Source organism: Heptranchias perlo, chromosome 2, assembly GCF_035084215.1.
Source record: "Heptranchias perlo isolate sHepPer1 chromosome 2, sHepPer1.hap1, whole genome shotgun sequence".
NCBI lineage: Eukaryota > Metazoa > Chordata > Chondrichthyes > Hexanchiformes > Hexanchidae > Heptranchias > Heptranchias perlo.
The window spans coordinates 19,395,585-19,419,325 of record NC_090326.1 but is presented as its reverse complement, the minus strand read 5'-3'; the positions used below and the strand labels follow the sequence as shown (position 1 = coordinate 19,419,325).

General features: G+C 45.5%; 1 protein-coding gene across 1 annotated transcript in view; it reads right to left on the bottom strand.

Moving 5' to 3' along the window:
* LOC137331864 (collagen alpha-6(VI) chain-like) overlaps positions 1–23,741 on the bottom strand; it is a 186,619-nt gene that overhangs the window by 113,325 nt on the left and 49,553 nt on the right. The window contains 7 exon segments of the mRNA XM_067995748.1: positions 1,798–2,358; positions 5,806–6,366; positions 10,227–10,847; positions 12,440–13,030; positions 13,439–14,005; positions 18,468–19,043; positions 20,830–21,390. Coding sequence (XP_067851849.1) covers positions 1,798–2,358; positions 5,806–6,366; positions 10,227–10,847; positions 12,440–13,030; positions 13,439–14,005; positions 18,468–19,043; positions 20,830–21,390 — 4,038 coding nt within the window.

Below are 23,741 nucleotides of genomic sequence, written 5' to 3'. Positions count from 1 at the left end.
AAGCCTCCCATGTAGCACTTGTTTTATAGCGATGGTTATGTGGCTTAACCCTCATTTGCACTTTCTTTCAGGGGTGCAGGCTTTCAGTGCCAAGTTGGATTGTACAGCACCATTCACACAGCATACTGAGCAAGACTCCAGCTTCAGCCTCTCGTAATAGCTGGAGGGGACACCCAATGCACAGTAGCATTACAGGGGTCAAAAGTCACAATGGTGGGCCCTGTGGCCAATGAACCATGAAATAGTCGGAGCAGCATACCCTCGATAGTATGTCACTGTTAGTTACCGCAGTGCATTCCTATTGGCTACATTAATAGCTTCAGGGCCTTTCACATCTGTGAAGGAATTCTATCAATACATCACTGCTACCATGACAACTTATTTCATTAAGTTTTATCTGAGCATGTTATTCTTGGTTTGCGTTATACTGAATGGCTTATTTGAAGATAACGTCAGCAGATTCTTAGAACTCATTGGGGGAATTTTAACCCTTCCATGACGGCGGGAGAGGGTCAGGGCAATTAAATTGGTAAAAATGTGAAACCCGATCCCAATGCACCGCAAACGCACCTACTGCCAGTTTGTGGGCGTGCGAGTAACCCACTCTAGAGAGGTGGATCAATGATTATAATATGTTAATGATGCTCGGTAGCTCAGATTTCAGCAGCCATTTGAATTTATCGTTGGCCGGCCGGCTTTCCCAGGGCTCGGGAAACCCAGCAGCTGAAGGAAGGCGAGAACTGCTGGACCCAGCAGGTAAGTGGTTTCCAGCACTGCTTGTGGGCCAGGAGGAGCAGGAGTGCTTCCCCACAGCCCCTCAAGCAAACCTTCTGCTGCGCTCTCTCCCCCATGATCCCTCCCCCACAATCTCTCCCCCACGATCTCTCCCCCACGATCTCTCCCCCCCCGAAATCTCACCCCCCCGCGATCTCTACCCCCCACGATCTCTCCCCCTGCAATCTCACCCCCTTTGAGATCTCTCTCCTTGCGATCTCTCCCCCCCCCGCAATCTCACCCCCCCGCGATCTCTCCCCCCGTGATCTCTCCCCCACAATCTCTCCCTCATGATCTCTCCCCCCCCGAAATCTCACCCCCCCGCGATCTCTACCCCCCACGATCTCTACCCCCCACGATCTCACCCCCTTGCGATCTCTCTCCTTGCGATCTCTCTCCCCGCCGCGATCTCTCTCCCCTCCGCGATCTCTCCCCCGTGATCTCTCTCCCCTCCGCGATCTCTCCCCCGTGATCTCTCCCCCCACAATCTCTCCCCCCTGCAATCTCTCCCCCCGCGATCTCTCTCCCCCCTGCGATCTCTCCCCCCGCGATCTCTCTCCCCCCCAGGATCTCTCTCCCCCCCGGGATCTCTCCCCCTTTGATTTCTCCCCACCGCAATCTCTCCCCCCGCGATCTCTTCCCCACCCCTCCCCCCGCCCGTGGTCTCTCCTCCCCCTGCCACCCTCCGCGATCTCTCCTTCCCCACAATCTCGCCCTCCAAGCTCCCCCACCATGTCCTGATCTTCTCTGATTACTGGGGGCCGTCCCCGGCAATCCCAGCTGCAGCCTTCTACCACAGGTTTTCCCGCCCGGCAGCTGACCAGCCTTCAATCTGCCTGTCCGCCGGGCGGGAAAACGGAGTAAAGAAATTGTAATGAGGTCCTGCCATTAAATTCGGCAGGACCTCCGCCTTCCCGGTATTTCCGGGTTTCCTGGCCACAGACATACGCCCCCACTCCATCCCCGCCTCCCCATAAATATCGAGGCCATTATGTCAAGAAGTACAGAAAAACTTTTACCCACCTTTTGTTGGGCTGCAAATCTTCCATGAAATTTGCTTTTCTATTTCTTCCAGCAGACCGAAGTTTTCGACGTAGTAAACGTTATCCCGGGATCCTCCAATTTCCAGAAGCTGAGTTCTGTTAGCATTGAAAACGCCCACAGCGAACACGGTAACTCCTTTATCCCTGATGGCTTTAGCTGGTTGAACGACCTCATCCTGCGCCTCTCCATCTGTTATCACGATGAGGTACTGTGGGTTCCTACGCTGACCCCCTTTATCTTCGTCAAAATAGTCCGCTGTAAAGCTCAGCGCACGACCTGTGTGAGTCCCTCCTCCCAGCTGTTGCATTTTACCGATCGCTGTGTATAGATCAGCTTTTACTGAATGTACGTTAAGTTGGAATTCTGGCCTGGGATCTGAGCCAAACTGTATTACCCCAATTTGAACCTTATCCGATCCAATGTTGGTTTTATTGACAAAAATATTGATGAACTTCTTCATTGCCAGAAAGTCTTTGGCGTTTATACTCCCTGATCCATCAATTAGGAAGATGATGTCAGCTTTGTTGAACAGACGACAAGCTAAAGTGAAATAAAGCATAATAAATGTTTTCAAAATGCTATGTATCAACAAGTTTAAATAAAACAGCAAAGTAACAATTACGTATATTTTATACATACATGCATTTATATCTCATTTAGTGAGCACTTTCTCTCAACAAAGATTACTGCTTGTAGCACTTTTATGTCAACATTTATAATGAAAATTTCCTATGTAAACCTTTATAATGATACAGGGGCTTAGAGGGTTAAATTATAAGAACAGGTTGCATAAACTTGCTTATATTCCCGAGTATAGAAGATTGAAGGATGATTTGTTCTACAATGTTAAAAGAATTCAATAAAGTAGATGCAGAGAAACTATTTTCTCTGGTGGGGGAATCAAGAATGAGGGGACATAATCTTAAAATTAGAGTCAGGCCATTTAGGAAGGAAATTAGGAAGCACGTTTTCACAGAAAGGGTGGTAGAAATCTGGAATGATCTCCCCAAAAGGCTGCAGATATTGTGACAATTGGAGCGTTCAAGGTTGAGACTGATAGATTTTTGTTAGGAAAAGGCATCAAGGGATATGGAGCTAAGGCGGGTAAATGGAGGTGAGTTGGAGATCAGCCGTGATCTAATTGAATGGTGGTGCAGGTTCCAGGGGTCGAATGGCCAACTCTTGTTCCTATGTTTCTATAATGGTAAAACTGTGTAACCAATTCACCATTTTGATTTGCTGATGAACCAATCAAATCACTTAAAATGCTTTTAGAAAACAAAATTTCACATGTTATTTTTCTTTCAGTAACTGACATTTCTGTTGTCCAAAAGGTTTTAAACAAAATAAGATCAAATAAAATTACGTGTCAGCATAACATGATTAAATTTACCCATTGAATTATTTCTCTGTGTATTTTAAGACCTTCATTACAGTTTTTACTTGAAGACCTCAGCCTGTTCCAAAAGCCTGGGCTTAGACTTGATAATATTGCCCACTGCGATGTCTCTACCAGCTGCAGGCAGATCTTGCAGCCTGTGCATCATTTCCATCATTTGCCAGTCTCATTTAAGCCAGCTAAATGAAAGAATGCCTCTCTAAAATCTATATAGTTGCTTTACAAAATTCTTTGAAGAAGAGTTGGAGGAAACATTTCAAAAGCTTTATTCAGTTCACAAAATAACCCCGTTCATTTATTTTCACAGTAATGGACAGTCATGGAATTGAATTCCCAAAGCAAAAGGACAAATCCCAGAATACCACTTAATAAAATGGAATTTGACTTCTTCAATCACTGAAAATCAGTGGCCTTGACTCAAAATGGGCAATGCCAAGGAAGATCTATTTGTTTTTAAAAATAGTGTGTGTGGCACAGGCTTCACAAACATGACTTCCTGTTTGGTCAACATTTACAATGGAAACTCTATATGTAAACATTTATATGGCAAACCCTGTGTGAACATGTCAGCATTTTATAATGTGAACGCTGTGTGTTAGCCTTTCACTGTGGTCGTTAGTTGCTGAACCAATTGAATCGCTCACTATGCTTTTTGGGAAAAAAATTGTCCAGTATTTTTGTTTCTTCAGTAACTGAAATTTTCGGCCTGGATTCCCCTCTCTGAGACAGCACCAAGGCTACAATTTCACTGACCCTAATGACCCCACTGCGGATCCACCCAATCTTTCTGGATCTGATCCCTAGCATGATCGTGGGCAAGCACAGAGCGTCACTTCCACACTCAGTTGGTGACCAGCCTCTGTGTGGAAGGGAAATCATGTGCAGTTGCAGCATTTAAGTGGCTGCATCAATAGGCAGTCCCATGGGCAACTATTTTGGGCATTGCAAAGTTGAAGAAAATGCAAAGATATCACAGGCTGTATCATTGGAGCAAAGGACTCCTCACTGGAAGTATTAGAGGTGAAGAGAAAGAGAAAGCATGGAACTTCTTCAGAACTGAGGACAGGAAACCAACAAAGTCGACATTCCAGATACAGTGGAAGGAGGTGGCAGAGGTAATGAGTGCCACCTCTAAATCCAGTCGCACCACAAGTCAATGCTGCAAGTCCTTTCATGACTTCACCAGATAAGTCAAGATAAGAAGACTAACATTGATAATATTCCATAGCAAAGTTGAATACATGACTACCAGTGTCAAGCACGTTGCCCTCCAAGTGTTTAACACTATGTTATACTTTCCTGAAATCTCCCTGAGGAAGCACAAGACCTTTTACATCCAGGTCCTTTCCCTACAAACGTTCCTTAACTCACATCCTCACATGTGCAGAAGGCACTAGATCCGGTCTTAGATTCAAACCTGCACCTCTAATCACTCCCATTGAGGAATCCTCACTAACACCTGGGTTGCACTCCTCATGAATGGCAGGCAAGGTGCAGTCACACTCTACTTTCCCCTTGAAGACTGCATACAATGCCAGGCAGAGGACTGTTATCAGGTGAGGCCCTCACCCACTTTGAGGAGGAAGTTCTGGAGCTGCTAGTCAGACAGACGAGGCAAGCTATTGGAGAAGGAGCTGTAGATTCAGATGCAACAGCCGCAGGTTGGTCAGGAAAGTCCTTGTCTCAGGTCTCCTCCATTCCTGCCACTCAACTGCAATCTCTCTGTGTAAATAACTGTCAGATTTAAACTCTTCAATGTGTTTGGAAGTTGCTATGTCATTATTTGTTTACAGTACCAATGCCAACCCCCTTCTCTTTTTATTTCCTTCCAGATGAACCTCAGTAACGCAGGAGAAACAGCAACACGAACCATTACCTGCATCCTCCTTTCCCTTTACTCCCATAATCAGCTCACTTATTGCATCACAGCTTTCCCCTCTATCAAGTATCAGCCATCTGCAAGGGAATACTTAGTGTTAGTGGGGATAGATCAGTTTGTGGGGCACAGGGAACAACTGGTGAGAAGGATGACGAAGGGTGTTGACAAGGAATCAGTCATAGCTTTCCAGGGGGATAGAAGACTCCAGTCCTCAGCTCAGGTGCCACAGAACCCAGATCTAACTCATTACCATCAGTGAGAAGCATCCCACTGATAATCATTACTATCATAGTGCATAGTGAGAAACAGCCTATTGCTAACTCATTACCATAATTGAGAAACATCCTATTGATAACTTATTACCATCAGTGAGAAATGTCACATTGCTAACTCATGAGCATCAAGGTGAGAAATGTCACATTGCTAACTCATTAGCATCAAGGTGAGAAATGTCACATTGCTAACATATCACCATCAGTGAGAAACATCACAATGCTAACTTATTACCATCAGTGAGACATGTCCCATTGCTAACTCATTACCACCACAGTGAGAAACCAGAATCCTTGTACAAGGCCATTTTTACTGATAGCGGGAGATTCAAAAAACCATTACTGCCAGTCTTCATGACATTAATGAGAAAGTCATGCTTGGCGTTAGCCTTTGGTTTGGTAGAACACATGGATTAGAGTGAATTTTATTCCCTTACCTTCCTTTGAACAGATATCCCGTACAATGCTGCTTTTTATATTTGTCAAAGCATCAAAATTGTCCGTGTAAAAGACTCTTTCATCAACACCTGCAATGAGATGAAGTTCATTTTTCTTTGCCTCTCCTACACCAACAGCATAGACAATGACCCCTTGCTGCCTCAGCTCTGCAGCGGGACTTGTTACACTATCCTGTGACTGTCCGTCTGTGATGGTGATCAGGAAACGCCGCACTCTGTGTCCATGGCTTCTCTCTGCGTCACTGATGAAATTCTTCATGTAGTTTAATGCAGCACCTGTGTTAGTGCCTCCTCCAATTTGAGCAATTCGGTTAATCGCTCCCTCCAATCCCGTTTTGCTGGTATGTTCATCGATAGCGAATTCTGTTCGTGTATTAGACGCGTACTGGACAACCCCAACACGAACCTGGTCTGCACCAATATTGAATACTTTCACTACCTCGACCAGGAATCTTTTCATGTCTTTAAAGTTCTCAGGTTGTACACTGCCTGAGCCATCAACCAGGAAAAAGATATCGGCTTCTTCAGTTTCAACACAGCCTGAAAAGAGAAAGGGGCATTGCTTCAGTTACTGAAGAACAGCGAGAAGACACACTCCAGGGCTTTGATGCTCATCTGAGTATTATATTCTAATTACTCCTTTCAAGATTTGTAATTCTCCCCCCCCAAATGTAAAATCATTACCTTTCTGCAAACCTAATACAATTACATATTTTGCAAATTAATTTTCAAATTAATTACGTTAAAATACACAGCAAAAATTCATCATTCTTCCAAAATAAAACATGCTGGCAGCGCTGTTGATGACTTCAACTTGAAAGTCAACTGCTCAATTTGGAAGGTGCCACGTACGATTGCCAGTCTAAGCTGAGCTTACCGATCTCACCAAGGGCAGAAGGATTGAATGCTTACATTGTTGCAATGCTCTCAGTTAGGGAGGGAAAAGGGAGTCGTCCAGGTGCCCATTCCATGGACGCCTGCTGGAAAATGCGTATGTGTGAAACATCAGGAGAAGACAAGAGCAGTTAACCTTATTGTGATGCCCTCTGCAGTTGAATAGTCTGCAGAAACTCTGTCCAGATTTTCTTTTCCATCAGGCGGTATGTATAATGGGCGGCCGATCCACTTTCGCCCATTTTACGCCCCAGCCTGAGTTGAAAGTTCAGCCGGCTTTGTCTCGGCTCACAAGTGAAGAATGGCCAATGGATGAGGTTGCTGAGTCACCTGTGGACCTGTACCTCAACATGAGTCAGTACCTTGGTGAAATAAATAATGAGTTATTCCTGCAGGTCAGGAAACAAAACATGAGAAGTGGCACCTTTACCTTTTCTCCTCAGAACGCCAAAGAACATCTCACCATATTTCATGTGACTTCCTACTGTAATATTTAAATAGCCCCACCACGCTGAGTTATCTTAAGTTCTTTTAAATCAAATTAGCACTAAGCATTCCTATCTCTTACGCCCTGAATTTAAAAGGAAAGGTGGAGGTACAAAAGCAAGGAAGTTATGCTAAACCATTCTAAATTACTGGTTAGGCAACAGAGCCAATTCTGGGCCCCACAGTTCAGTAAAGATGTCAAGGCCTTGGAGAGGCTGCAGAGGAAATTTACAAGAATGCCTCCAGGGATGAGAGTCTTCAGTTATGTGGAGAGTCTGGAGAAGCTGGGATTGTTCTCTTTAGAGCAAAGAAGGTTAAGGGGAGATTTAATTGGGGTGTTCAAAATTCTGAAGGGTTTTGATAGAGTAAATAAAGAGAAACTGGGCCCGATTTTACCACCCGCTACCGGGTGCGTTCTCGGCGGGGGGGCCCTGAAAATCCCGAAATCCAGGTGTGGGACCGGATCGTGCCTCGATCCCGCCCACTTCCGGGTTCCCCGATGACGCGCCGGCGTGCGCGCGCAGCCCCCGCTGGTGGGAATCCCGCAGGCAATTAAAGCCAGCGGGATGCCACTTGAGAGTATTTACTTTGCTTGTTCAGGTCATTAACTGACCTGATTAAGGGACTGTGTGCGATTTTGGATCAACATGGGACTGTTTCACACACTGGGGGAAACACTCCCAGTTGAAATGGACGTGTTGCAGCCGTCAGCCTGTGGCAGCTGCAAAGGTCCATTTGACAAGTGGTGGGGGGAGACCCTCACTCATTGCAGGAGGCCACTCTGTCACTTGGGACAAAGTTTGGCCTCCACCACCCTCCTCCTGATGGTCGAAGTCACCAACCTGCACACTTACCCCGGGGTCCAGAGACATGTACCTACCTTGCGGACCCCCTCAGATGTGCATATTGCGGATGGGGGCCGCCATAGCTGCAGTCATGATCTCCTCGGAGGGCGAACAGCCTCACCAGCCTCGCCATCCACGCCGTCCACCTCTGACACGTGGAGCTCCACAACAGAGTGCTGTGACACATCCACCTGTACAGCAGGAGGGAGGGCTACCGCAGAGAGAGATGTGTCGCAGAGGGCACTACCCTCGCCACAGGGTCCACAGACCGAGACTCAGCCTCCTGGACCTCTCTGAGCAGCAGTGCACACGGAGGCTCAGAGTCACTCGACATGTAGCCGTGGACATCTGCAGCCTCTTTCATGCCGAGCTGCTCCTGGCTGGCCCGTGCACCGTCTTCCTACCTGTCGCTGTCAAAGTCACCACTGCCCTCCCGAACTTCTGCTCCGCAGCCTTCCAGGGTGCAACCGGGGACATCGCCGATGTCTCTCAGTCGTCTGCGCAGATGAGCCCTGCAAATACACACACACCCACTCTGCAGTGACACACTGGGTGGCATCAGTGGTGGGTCCTCATAGTGATACCCAGGAGCGGGCATTATTGCACAAACCGGACAGGATTCGCGAAGACATGGCAGTAGTGGTGCCAATATAATGTGTGATGTGAGTTGTTCTTTAATTCAATAGAAGTAAGAACCATGACAAACCCTCAAACACCCTTGTGCATCCCCTTCATGCTCACGACACGTTTGCCTTACGCTGCCTACTGCACATATGTGATGCATGCCCTGTGGCTGCAGCACAGGTGGTGGCAGGTTGAGTGAGGCTGGCCGTGAGAGAGATGCACGAGAGGGTGAGTATGGGATAGAGCCATGAGATTGTATGAGGATTGGGTTGCGTGGTAGTGGCGGGGTGAGTACTGGCGAGGTGAGTAGGTGCAGGTAAGATGAGGATGAGGTTTGAGTGGGTATGAGGGGTGATGTGACAGAGTAGTGTTGGCAGTGCCGAAGGAGATGTGGGGTGGGGGCAGTGTTGTGGCAGACGGAGTGTAGGGGAAAGACTACGTGTTCTCACTGTGGCTGACCTACTGAGGTCATTGGTGCGCCTCCTGCACTGTGTGCAGGTGGGCGATATGTTGGTGGTGCAGGTGACCTCCTCTGCCAACTCGAGCCAGGCCTTCTTGGTGGCAGAGGCAGGCCGCTTCCTCCCGCCCGCCGGGGGGAAGATCTCTGTCCTCCCCCTCCTCCTCACCCCATCTAATGATACCTGGGGTGAGGCATCATTAAACTGGGAGCAGCCTTCCCCCTGGGCTGCTCCATGCTGTAATTTTTGCTGTTTGTGGCAGCATCTGTCAGTGGAGGACTGCCCCTTTAAATAGAGCGCCTCCAGCTGACACATCGTACTGCGCATGCGCAGCCCGCCCGACGCGCAGATCAGCAGCGGGAAACCTGGAGTAGCAGGTAAGTGGATCCAATTAGTGTGTTGCCTGCTGCGATCGCGCGGGCAACCCACTAATTTCACCGGGCGCGTTTTCAACTCGCCCGTTGGCCCACCCGCCGAGAACCCGCACCCCTATTTCCAGTGGTTGAAGATGTGTCGGCTGATTGGAAGAGCCCCGGTGGAAATTAATTCCCATGATCTCGACGGACATTTCAGTGCAGTATAGAGGGGGTGCTGCATTGTCAGAGGTGCCATCTTTCAGACGAGAAGTTATATCTACTCAGGCAAACATAAGAGATCCCGCTGCACTTTTTCAAAGAGTAGGGGTGTGCTCTTAATGTCCTGGTCAACATTCATCCCTCAACCGACCCTACCAAAACAGATCATTCATCTTGTTCCTGTTTGTGGGGCCTTGTGTGCCGATTGGCTATTGTGTTCACCTGCAACGGTGACTGCACTTCAAAAGGATTTCATTGGCTGTGATGTCATGAGGACATAAAAGCTCTTTCTTTACCAATTTTATTTAACTACATAATCTGAGAGACCAGAACCAATCCAAACGCAAGGTATTGCATTGCTTCATTAAAGCTTCATATTGTCGTACAATGATCGGATACAAAGAGCAAAATGTTTGAGGCTGAACCCATTAAATGTGAAATATATTGGATCGGCAAAGAAATCAGACGCATTAACAAATTAATTTGGAATTCACAAATTCGCAATTTATTAATCTCACCTTGCTCAAGAATTTTCGTTTGTTCTGGATCAGTTAGGATTTTTTTTATGATCTCATTGCAAATCGTCTTCTGGATTCGATTCTCCATTGTCTTTAACTGGTCAAAGTTCTGGACATTTGCAACGTAATTTTCTGGAGGGTATGAGGCGATATTTCGGAGTTCACTTTCAACGGCATCTTTGATTCCAATAACGTACACGGTGACACCAGAACGTCGGAGGTTGGCGGCTGGAACCTTCACATCATCCTGGGACTTGCCGTCAGTGATCACCACTGCGATCTGAGGAACACCTTCCTTTCTTCTACTACCAGCACTTTCTGTGAAGTAGTTGCGCATCATATAATCAATGGCAACCCCAGTATATGTCCCTCCCTTCCTATAAGGTGTTGTTCGTATATAGTCAAGGACATCAGTCTTCTTTTGCAACTTGTTAAGATTAAACTCTGGTGTGGGGTAAGAACTATACTGAATCAAACCAATTCGCACTTTATCTGGACCTACATCCAACGCATTGATAACATTGACCAAAAAATTACGGACCAGTTGAAAGTTTAATTCCTCAATGCTGCCCGATTCGTCCACGAGGAAAACAATATCAGCGACTAAGGCCGATTGGCACACTGTAAAAAAAAATGGCAGAACATTATCAATTTGTGAGGTGCAATAAAGACCCATTCTTCAGAAAGAGACTTAAATGCATTTAAAATAAAAGGTCTGAAATATCAAAATAACTTTTCCATATGTCCGAGTTTATTCGACTCCCCCGCTACCGCGCCCCCCGCCCAATAACTCTGCCCTTTGATAGCAGGGATCAGCTTTGTGACTCTTCTCTGCTCCACTTCCCAGACTTTGACATTCCTCTTCTTCCTTGGTAACCGGAATGTGAAGATTGTGTTCAGTGCTTGCCGTTGAGGGACTAAGGAAACATCCAAGCCTTGGAAAGGTTTGCAGAGAAGGGCCACAAGGCTGATTCCAGAGGACCGAGTTACAAGGAAAGCTTAGAAAAACTTGGGATTCTTCAGTCTTATAAGGAAGTGAATGACAGGACCTTATTATGGATATAAGATACTAAATTGTACTGGAAAACGTTAATCCGGAGCACTAATTCAAGTTAAACCAAAACTCTGGAGTTATTCAAGAGGCAGTCAGATGTTGTGTTGGGGAGATTGTGGATTTCTATGGAAGGCTGAACTAGATGGGCTGAATGGGCCTCCCTCATCTGTACATATCTGTGTGATGTAGCAAGACAGATTAGTGATTTACAGAGAAAGGGTGAGGAGAGGGGGGAAGATTGAGGGAGGGAAATGCCTCTGTGAACTTTAGCCAGCACAATGCTCAATGCACAATGTTCCCCTTGCTTGTCCAGCCGTTACAGCATTGATCTGCAGGGTTTCAGGAGCTGAACGGGGGAATCCCAGCCCCAGTGACAGGCCTACACCTGCAGGCTCCATCAGCAAGCCAGGCTGACTGGTCAATCGGCATCAGTGCCCTAGAGTACTGCAAGGCTCAGGTTTCAGATTGGTGAGCCTGCTGAAGAGGGTTGAATCCATTCCAAAATTCCATTGGCAGTTTGGAGCCACCTCAACCCCAGAGAGAATGGACCAGCCAATTGATACCTGACGGTAACAGCTAATTTACTGCCACTTATGGGCTGAAATTCCTCTGGACACTATTTTAATAAGTTTAAAATAAACAAATGGATTAACAACTTGAACAGATTAACCAACCTGATGAAAATAGAGGAATTTCTAAACCTGAGTGTCAAATTATCAGTAGTTTTTCACTGAAAACCCACTAAGTGTTTTGTTGAGACTCTTCACATTGGATCATTATGGCCAGCAAAGAAAGGGGACTTCTGTTTCATCGTGTGAACTTAGATTCCAGATTTAAAAGGATACTGTGATAATGCACATAATCTGGTGAAACAATTCAAGACAAGGTTTGCAGCTGAGTTGCTAGGTTTTGTTTGAATGTTATGCATTATGTTTTCCAAGCAAAGGTTTTTTATTTCTGCATCAGGAGAATCCATCAATAGAGTTTTTACTAAAAGATAACATTTCCTTACTGGTTTATAATAACCCTTTATGCATTATATGAACATATTGCACATGATGAACAAAAGCATTCACTGGGGCAGTAGATAAAAGTGTACAGACACAATACTCTGTAAAACATAACTCATCTTTCAAAGAAAATAGATTAGGGTTTTTACCTGCTGGTTGTTCAAACTTTTTCTCTCGTTTAGTTACATTTTGTATTGTGTGAGCCACATCGTCTGAATACTGGTACAGATCATTCAAGTAACTGCTTTGGAAAATAAACGGGTATGATGAGAAATTGATTCCTATCTGCCGCTGATCTAACTCTGCTTCTGATACCCCAATGGAGATAACTATCACGCCATCTTTGATCAAAAGTTCGGAACGTGTTTTAACGGCAGCTTGCAATGATGCTTTAGTAATTATTACTGCGATCTGGGGAATGCCTTCATTCTTCCGATTTCCTGCCGACGGAATGAATTGAGTTGTGTTCAGGAAGTCAATGGCATATCGTGGGTCCAGGGACCCTCCAGCCTTAAAGGTATAACTCTTCTTTATGTGTTTTAAAACCTCCTCCTTCTTTACAAAACGATTCAGTAAGAATTCAGTTTTTACATCCCCACTAAACTGAGCAAGTCCAATTCTGTATTTATCCAGTCCAACATTCAACTGGCTAATAATTCCAATAATAAAATTCTGTATCTGTTTAAATGCTTGAATATCTTGAGACCCTTCCACCAGGAATACCACATCTGCAACAGATTCTGCCAATTAAAATAAGAGAAGAGTTAGTATGGAAATATTGAATATTTTTTTTTAAAAATTGTTAGTATTACTAATGAATAATTGTTACTCCCCAACTATGAAGAGCATTATCTATATCACATAACATTAGATAATAGGTCACAGCCATGGTTCAAGAAACACATATCTACAGACACAATTGGAACATTGGTGGACCCTATAGACATTCATGTACATCAGGATCTTTGGCGCAGAGCCAAACGGGAAGAAAAGTTTAATTTATTAATAAAGCCCTGTTTGGAAATAACATTTGTTCCCCTTCATGGTGACCAGAGACACTGTACATATAGTTAACAGATATTGTTACAGATAATTTTGGAGCAATATTGTAATTTAGAAAGCTGTACCACAGAATAAAGTTCACTAACCTTGTACAGGTTGGGTGCAGATATTACGAACAATTCTGCTTTTAATTTTATCCAATTCAGCAAAGTTCCCAACAGGAAATTTTCTTTCTGGGGCTCCACTGATTTGCACCAGCTCATTTTCATTCACATTTCCAACACCAATGGCAAAAACATTGATGTTGTCCTGTCTCAGGTTGTTGGCAGGGGCAACCACAGAGTCTTGGGAGTGTCCATCTGTAATCACCAGGAGGTACTGAGGGACCCCTTCCAGCTTTCGACTTCCTGCTATTGGTTTGAAGAAACCTTTCACAAACTCAAGTGCCTGCCCGGTGTTGGTTCCTCCATTCAGTTGGGTGATTTTCTCAATTCTATCGAAGAGTGCAGCCTGGACATTAATCTCATTCAGGTAAAGTTCAGGGACTGGCCCTGTGCTGTACTGGGCTACTGCAAACTGGAACTTTGTTGGACCAGTACTAAGCGTTTTAATCACATATTTCAAGAAATTCTTCATGAGCGTGAAGTCATCTGCGATAATACTTGAAGATCCATCAATTAGAAAAACAATGTCTGCTTCATAAACATCGCATTCTACAAAAAGGAAAACACAAAGCCTTTCAGTACACAAAATACATTTTTGTTTTCATTCTCTGTGCAGTCGTCAAAATTTTCCATTTTTGGCTCCAATATCATTCACAACACAAACACAAGCATAGAATCATTCAGCAAGGAAGGAGGCCATTTGGCCAATTGTACCTGTGCTGGCTCTTTGACAGAGTTATCTAATTATCCACTCCCCCTGCTCTTTCCCCACAGCCCTGCAAATTTTTCCTCTTCAAGTATATATCCAATTCTCTTTTGAAGGTTACTATAGAATCTGCTTCCACCACCCTTTCAGGCAGTGCAGAAGTTTTGTGTTAGCATGGAAAAGACAACACTAGGGGAAGATTTCCACTGCTGGATATAACAAAATCACAAACCCGTGTTTTTATAAATGTGTTTACGATTTCATTGCATCTAGAACAGAGATGATCTTCCCCTGGATATGTTCCTGACCACCATTGTTAATCTATTGTAACGGTAGTGTTATTGAACCTCCAATTGCAAAAACTAGCCTGGGGAATTTCCTGATTATTTGCTGCAACTTCGACAGATAGACACGTAAAGAAAGAAGGAAAGAACGTGTATTTACATAGCGCCTTTCACAACCTCAGAACATCCCAAAGGGCTTTACAGCCAACGAAGTACTTTTGAAGTGTAGTCACTGTTGTAAATGTGGGAAACACAGCAGCCAATTTGCACACAGCAAGGTCCCACAAACAGCAATGTGATAATGACCAGGTAATCTGTTTTAGTGATGTTGGTTGAGGGATAAATATTGGCCAGGACATCGGGGAAAACTCCCCAGCTCTTTTTCGAAATAATGCCGTGGGATCTTTTACGTCCACCTGAGGGGGCAGACCAGCCTTGGTTTAACGTTGCATCCGAAAGACGGCACATCCAACAGTGTAGCACTCTTTCAGTACTGCATTGGAGTGTCAACCTAGATTTTGTGCTCAAGTCTCTGAGTCAGAAGGTTGAGGGTTCAAGTCCCACTCCAGAGGCAAGAGTGCTACCATTGAGGCACAGTAACAAAGAGGGAGAGATTAGAAGGCGTGACCAAAAACTTGGTTGAAGAGGTGACTTTTAAGGAGGGTCTTACAGTAGGAGAGGGAGGTGGAGAAATGGAGCAAGTTTGGCCAAGAATGGTGGGGCTAAGACAGTGGGAGATGCACAAGAGGTCGGAGTCAGGGAAATGGAGAGTTTGGGGGGGAGGTTGTAGAACTGGAGGAGGTTACATAATAGTGATGAGCAAAGTCATGTAGGGATTTAAACACAAAGCAGAGAATTTTTTTAATTTGAGGCAATATAGGTCAGTGAGGACATGGGTGGTGCGTGAGCAAGATTTAACGTAGGATAGGATACAGGCAGCAGAGTTTTGGATGAATTGGAGTTTCTGGAGGGTGGAGGTTGGGAGGCAGGCCAGGACAGTATTAGAATAATGGAGTCTGGAGATGACAAAGGATTTCAGTGGCAGATGGGCTGCAATAGATTCGGAGGTGGACGATGTTATGGAGATGGAGGTAAAGAAAGAAAGAACAAACTTGCTTTATATAGCATCTTTCACAACCTCAGGGAATCCTAAAGTGGCAGCCCATCCAGTGGCTTAAACATCCACTCCTTCCACCACCAGCACACCATGGCTGCAGTGTGTCCTATCTACAGGATGCACTGCAGCAACTCACCAAGGCTTCTTCGACAGCACATCCCAAACCCGTGACCTTCAACACTCAGAAGGAAAATGGCAACCGGTGCATGGGAACACCATTAGCTCCATGTTCCCCTCCAAGTCACACACCATCCTGACTTGGAAATATATCGCCGTTCCTTCATCGTCGCTGGGTCAAAATCCTGAAACTTCCTACCTAACAACATTCAGGGAGAACCTTCATCAGACGGACTGCAGTGTTTCAAGGAGGAAGCCCAACACCATCTTCTAAAGGGCAAGTAGGGATGGGCAATCAATGCCGGCCTTGCCAGTGACACCCACATACTGAGAATGAATTCAATTTCACAGCCAATGAAATATAATTGAAGTGTAGTTATTGTTGTAATGCAGGGACGCTGTTGTAAAGTGGACTGTCTTTGTGATGGAGTTGCCCTTGTGGGGTTGGAAAGTCAGTTTGGGGCCAAACTGCACGCCGAACTTGTGAGCTGTCTGGTTCAGCCTGAGACAGTGGCCAGGGAGGGAGATGGAGTCAGTGGTAAATGTACAGAGTTTGTGGCGGGGGCTGAACACAATAGCTTTGGTCTTCTCAATGATTAACTGGAAGAAATCACGACTCATCCAAGACTGAATGTCGGTCAAGCAGTCTGATAGCACAGAGGCAGTGCAGGTGTCGGGAAAAGTGGTGGTGAGGTAAAGGATAGAATATGAATACTGCCCAGTCTTTGTTGACTCAATGAAAGGTAAAGGGACAGGATATCTCACAGGTTGCTAGTGGTGAGAGATTGGTAACTGTTTCAAGTAAAAAATCTTTTTTGCCTTCTCTGTCAAATCTTCCACCGGGCCTGAGATTGGCCAACTCAGCACTGACCAGGGGTTATACCTGGGCCCTTCTTGTCACGCAAGACTCATTGGCAAACATGCCCACTCATCAGAAGAGTCCTATATGTACTAAATCTTTTTTATAGCAGAGTTTTCGTTTGGGATTAATGTCCTGTGGTGTTAATTTTGGGAAAAATAAGTCATAAAAACTTGGTTACTAAACTTTCCGAGCTTTTTCCGCCTGATTTGGGGCAATTTCTGGGGGCTTGGGTACAGATGACACATTGGGCAGCTGCTTCACCTGATCATCAGACTTTTTATTAGAATTTTAAATTTTAAAAATTCATTCTTGGGATGTGGGCATCGCTGGCGAGGCCAGCATTTATTGCCCTACCTAACCGCCCTTGAGAAGGTGGTGGTGAGCCGCCTTCTTGAAGCACTGCAATCCGTGTGGTGAAGGTTCTCCCACAGTGCTGTTAGGAAGGGAGTTCCAGGATTTTGACCCAGCGACGATGAAGGAATGCCGATATATTTCCAAGTTGGGATGGTGTGTGACTTGGAGGGGAACGTGCAGGTGGTGTTGTTCCCATGTACCTGCTGCTCTTGTCCTTCCAGGTGGTAGAGGTCGTAGGTTTGGGAGGTGCTGTCGAAGAAGCCTTGGTGAGTTGCTGCAGTGCATCCTGTGGATGGTACACACTGCAGCCACAGTGCGCCGGTGGTGAAGGAAGTACATGTTTAGGGTGGTGGATGGGCTGCTGATCAAGCGGGCTACTTTGTCCTGGATGGTGTCGAGCTTCTTGAATGTTGTTGAAGCTGCACTCATCCAGGCAAGTGGAGAGTGTTCCATCACACTCCTGACTTGTGCCTTGTCGATGGTGGAAAGGCTTTGGGGAGTCAGGAGGTGAGTCACTCGCCGCAGAATACCCAGCCTCTGACCTGCTCTTGTAGCCACAGTATTTATATGGCTGGTCCAGTTAAGTTTCTGGTCAATGGTGACCCCCAGGATGTTGATGGTGGGGGATTCGGCGACGGTAATGCCGTCGCCGAATCTCTTGCTGGAGATGGTCATCACCTGGCACTTGTCTGGTGCGAATGTTACTTGCCACTTATCAGCCCAAGCCTGGATGTTGTCCAGGTCTTGCTGCATGCGGGCTCGGACTGCTTCATTATCTGAGGGGTTGCGAATGGAACTGAACACTGTGCAATCATCAGCGAACATCCCAATTTCTGACCTTATGATGGAGGGAAGGTCACTGATGAAGCAGCTGAAGATGGTTGGGCCTAGGACACTGCCCTGAGAAATTGTGATGCTGCTTCCAGGAATGTCACCAGGGGAGTGGGGTGGGGGTGGGGTCGGCGAAGGTCGATGCTGAATGTTGATCTGAGCAGGCAAGTTCAAATGAAATGTTAACAATAGAAATGGGTCATGTGACCGATTCTCTGCCATTAATGCCTTCGTGGCATTGGCCATCAAGAACGCCCATCGTTGTCGCAGCGTCCAGCATTGCTAAAGAAGCCAAGTGCACACTATGGAAAAATATTAAACCTTGCCTTACCGTAACCGGCATGCGTCGCAGTGATTTTGCGCCTCCTCTCCCCGCACAATTGGGGCAAGCTGACTCTGGGGCCCAATGCATTTATTTTAATTAGCCTGACACCAGATGATCCCCTTGGGTCAGGGTGGAGGGTGATGGATATCGGCCAACCTGCCACCAAACCAGTGGGATTCAGAACATCCACGCCAGTAAGGCCAGAATGTACAGGCTGGATTTTCCTCTAGGGATCTGCCCATTTCCTGGTGTTCCTGGAATGTTGTTCCAAGGAGATTGGGGCAGGGAGGCCTAGTGTCCCCATCTCTGCCCCCAACATGAATCGCCAACATTTCCCTTCCCTCTCACTGTCAATGGAGTCTGCCCATATCCCACCCTGCTGACATACTCCATTCAGTTCTCCGATATCACTTACCAGGCTTAGAAGCATCGCAGAATTTCTGGGATACGGCTGTCGATAAATGCTGCAAGGCTTCAAAATTCTCAACATAAAATTGCCCCTCCTGTGATCCGGCAATCTGCAGAAGTTCATCTGCGTTTGCATTACCTACACCAATAGCATAAAGATTAACGCCAGTATCTCTAATGGCCTTAGCTGCAGTGTTTAATCTTTGCTTATCTGTGGCCTCCCCATCAGTAATGACCATGAGGAACTGCGGTACTCCAAATTGCTTTCGACCACCTCTCACTGGATCGAAAAGCCCATCTGCATGATAGAGGGCCTTTACTAAGTAGCTATTTCCACCCAAACGATTCATTCCATAAATTGCAGTTTGGACCTCGCTTTCACTTGTGAAGTCATCGAGTTGGAAGACAGTTTGAGGGTTATCGCCGTAGAGTACAGCTCCAAACTGAACCTTGTCTATAGCAACATCAGAACGGTTCACCACTCCTACCATAAAGTCTTTAATGCTGTCAAAGTGGGCAGCTGATATACTGCCTGATCCATCGATTACAAAAACAATGTCTGCCACTTGTGCCCTCCAACAATCTGTGAGAATAAAATAACATACAAGGAGAAAATTTCAAAAACAAAATATCAGAGGCACAATTACAAAGTCAACCCGTTATTTTAAGCTGTCACACCACTGATGTCATTATAAAAGCACTTTTGCTTAATATAGACTTGTTTGGTCTTTTTTTCTATACTAAGGTGAAGTGGAAACACAACAGACAACAAAAAAACAACTTGCAACGCCTTCTAATGGTGTTACAGGAGCGTTATCAAACAGGATTTGACACCGAGCCACATAAGGAGATATTAGGACAGGTGACCAAAAGCTTGGTCAAAGAGGTAGGTTTTAAGGAGCGTCTTAAGGAGGAGCGGTGGAGAGGTGGAGAGGTTTAGGGAGGGAATTCCAGAGTTTAGGGGCAAGGCAGCTGAAGGCACAATAAACACAAAAAGGAGAAATGAATGATATTTATTAGTATTTAAGTATAACAGTTTTAAACAGGCTGGAGGAACATTGTACATACATGAATGTTGAGACCCCTTACAGGAAGTAGGTTTATGACCAAACAAAATGACTGCTAAATTTCTAATAAAGGAAAACCTGCACTTCAGGTTATCAGGAAGCACTTTTTCACACAAAGGGTAGTAGAAAATTGGAATTCTCTCCCCCAATATAATGTGGATGCTAGGACACAAATGGAGCTTTCAAGACTGAGATCGATAGCTTTTTGTTAGGTAAGGGTATCAAGGCTAATGGAGCAGGGGCAAGAAAATGGAATTGAGGTACAGATCAGCCATGATCTGACTGAATGGCAGAACAGGCTCGAGGGGCTGAATGGCCAACTCCTGTTCCTGTTAAGTAATTTACAATTGGAAGCCTACTTTGCTGCATTCGCATTTTATAAAACATTAACAGTTCTTCTCGTAGCATGCTGCTTCATGTGTTCAAGTGTGCAAGCTATTTTAATGCAGTCAATAACCTGTTTAAAATACATTGGTTAATGACAGATTAGCACAGATATTTCTTTGCCAACACATGAAGTAATGTGTCAAGCACAACCCAACTTTAAAAAAAGACCCAAAAGACAAAAGCACCCTGCAACTGTGACCACATCTGAGGGCCCTGAGTATTACCCATGTCTTTCCTGGTAAATTTAAAGCATTTTTGAAGCTTTAAATAGGGCTTTCACATTTCAGCAGTGAGAGACTCCAGTGATTCCAGTGCAGCATGGGTGCTTAAAAAATAGGGCTTCTTTATTCTAATGCAGGCCTACTCCTGGTGCAGGGCAGGTACAAGGCCTACTCCTGGTGCAGGGCAGGTACAAGGCCTACTCCTGGTGCAGGGCAGGTACAAGGCCTACTCCTGGTGCAGAGCAGGTACAAGGCCTACTCCTGGTGCAGAGCAGGTACAAGGCATACTCCTGGTGCAGGGCAGGTACAAGGCCTACTCCTGGTGCAGAGCAGGTACAAGGCCTACTCCTGGTGCAGAGCAGGTACAAGGCCTACTCCTGGTGCAGAGCAGGTGCAAGGCCTACTCCTGGTGCAGAGCAGGTGTAAGGCCTACTCCTAGTGCAGAGCAGGTACAAGGCCTACTCCTGGTGCAGAGCAGGTTCGAGGCCTACTCCTGGTGCAGGGCAGGTACAAGGCCTACTCCTGGTGCAGAACAGGTACAAGGCCTACTCCTGGTGCAGGGCAGGTGTAAGGCCTACTCCCAGTGATTTTCTGACACTCAATCATAAAACCCTCCCTTTCAGCTGGATTCTTAGTATTTTTGCACCTGAAGTTGAAGTACGATCTTTAAAGTAATTTGTAAATTTTTACCCACCTTTTGGTGGGCTGCAAATCTCCCATGAAATTTGCTTTTCTATTTCTTCCAGCAGATCGAAGTTTTCGACGTAGTAAACTTTATCCCGGGATCCTCCAATTTCCAGAAGCTGAGTTCTGTTAGCATTGAAAACGCCCACAGCGAACACGGTAACTCCTTTATCCCTGATGGCTTTAGCTGGGTGAAGGACCTCATCCTGCGCCTCTCCATCTGTTATCACTATGAGGTACTGTGGGTTCCCAGGCCGACCCCCTTTAGCTCTGTCAAAATAGTCCACTGTAAAGCTCAGCGCACGACCTGTGTGAGTCCCTCCTCCCAGCTGTTGCATTTTATCGATCGCTGTGTGTAAATCAGTTTTTACTGAATGTACGTTAAGTTGGAACTCTGCCTCGGGCTTTGAACTAAATTGGATTAAACCGATTTGAACTTTATCTAATCCCACGTTGGTTTGATTGACAAAACCACGGATGACCCTTTTCATTTTCAGAAAATTTCGGTCGTTTATGCTTCCCGATCCATCAATTAGGAAGATGATGTCAGCCAAGTCCAGCTTACTGCAGGCTGAGAGAAAATAAACATTGGCACAAGTCAGATTTCAGGTTCTTAATCATAATTCCATCCCTGGGACGGAGCTGTTATATTACAAATTGTCAGAAATTCGATGGCAAAGCAGCTCTCCAATTCCAGCTTTATGAAGAAAAGTGTCATTTTTAAAGTCTCATCGTATATTGGTATATTTATTTTTAGAGAGGTTAACTTGTTAGTGAAACTCCACTATAAATGTCAGGTTGATAACACAAGTGAGAACCAGGCTGAATATAGAAAGTTCAGAGGGGAAGTGAAAAAGGAAATTAGAGGGGCAAAGAGAGAGTGTGAGAATAGACTGGCAACCAACATAAAAGGGAATCCAAAAGTCTTCTATATGCATTTAAATAGCAAACGGGTACTAAGAGGAGGGGTGGGGCCGATTAGGGACCAAAAAGGAGATATACCCATGGAGGCAGAGGGGATGGCTGAGGTACTAAATGAGTACTTTGCATCTGTCTTTACCAAGAAAGAAGATACTGCCACAGTCTCAGTAAAAGAGATATTGGATGGGCTAAAAATTGATAAAGAGGAGATACTAGAAAGGCTAGCTGTACTTAAAGTAGATAAGTCACCCGGTCCAGATGGGATGCATCCTAGGTTGTTGAGGGAAGTAAGGATGGAAATTGCGGAGGTACTGGCCATAATCTTCCAAACATCCATAGATACGGGGGTGGTGCCAGAGGACTGGAGAATTGTGAATGTTACACCCTTGTTTAAAAAAGGGTGTAAGGATAAACCCAGCAACTATAGGCCAGTCAGTCTAACCGCGATAGTGGGGAAACTTTTAGAAACAATAATCCGGGACAGAATTAACAGTCACTTGGACAAGGGTGGATTAATAAGGGAGACCCAGCACGGATTTGTTAAAAGCAAATCGTGTTTGACTAACTTAGTAGAGTTTTTTGATGAGGTAACAGAGAGGGTTGATGAGGGCAATGCAGTTGATGTTGTGTATATGGACTTTCAAAAGACGTTTGATAATAGCCACATAATAGGCTTGTCAATAAAATTGAAGCCCACGGAATAAAAGGGGCAGTGGCAGCACGGATATGAAATTGGCTAAGTGAGAGGAAAGAGAGTAGTGGTGAACGGTTGTTTTTCGGACTGGAGGGGGGTGGACAGTGGTGTTCCCCGGGGGTCGGTGCTGGGACCACTGCTTTTCTTGATATATATTAATGACTTGGACTTGGGTGTACAGGGCACAATTTCCAAATTTGCAGATGGCACAAAACTTGGAAGTGCAGTGAACAATGAGAGGGATAGTGATAGGCTTTAAGAGGACATAGGCAGGCTGGTGGAATGGGCAGATACGCGATAGATAAAATTTAACACAGAAAAGTGTGAAGTGATACATTTTGGTAGGAAGAATGAGGAGAGGCAATATAAACTGAAGAGTACAATTCTAAAAGGTGGTGCAGGAACAGAGAGACCTGGCGGTATATGTACACAGGTCGTTGAAGGTGGCAGGACAGGTTGAGAAAGCAGTTAAGAAAGCATACAGGATTCTGGGCTTTATAAATAGAGGCATAGAATACAAAAGCGAGGATGTTATGTTGAACCATTATAAAACACTGGTTCGGCCACAATTGGAGTATTGTGTCCAGTTCTGGGCACTGCACTTGAGGAAAGATGTGAAGGCCTTAGAGAGGGTGCAGAAGAGATTTACTAGAATGGTTCCAGGGATGAGGGACATCAGTTATATGGATAGACTGGAAAAGCTGGGATTGTTCTCCTTAGAGCAGAAAAGGTTGAGAGGAGATTTGATAGAGGTATTCAAAATCATGAAGGGTTTAGACAGAGTAGATAGAGAGAAACTGTTACCATTGGCGGAAGGGTCGCGAACCAGAGGACATGGGTTTAAGGTGATTGGCAAAAGAACCAAAGGCGACTTTTGAGGAAAAACTTTTTTCTGCTGCTAGTGATTAGGACCTGGAATACACTGCCTGAAAGGGTGGTGGAAGCAGGGTCAATTGTGGCGTTCAAAAAGGAATTAGATAGGGACCTGAAGGAGAAAAATTTGCAGGGCTATGGGGAAAGAGCGGGGGAGTGGGTCTAGCTGAATTGCTCTTGCAGCAAGCCGGCACAGGCTCGATGGGCCGAATGGCCTCCTTCTGTGCCGTAACCATTCTATGATTCAATGATAAAGGAGGAGATATCCTACTGAATAGTGGATGTTGATGGATGATGGACCAGCAATCTCCTGGGCACAGGAATGAAGATAAAAAATAACCCAACGAGCAAAAGAACTATTGAGTAAAATTGTTTGAGACTCTGGCCCCGATTTTAACTGCCCCCGCTTGGCAGAAACTAGGCGGAGGGGCAGT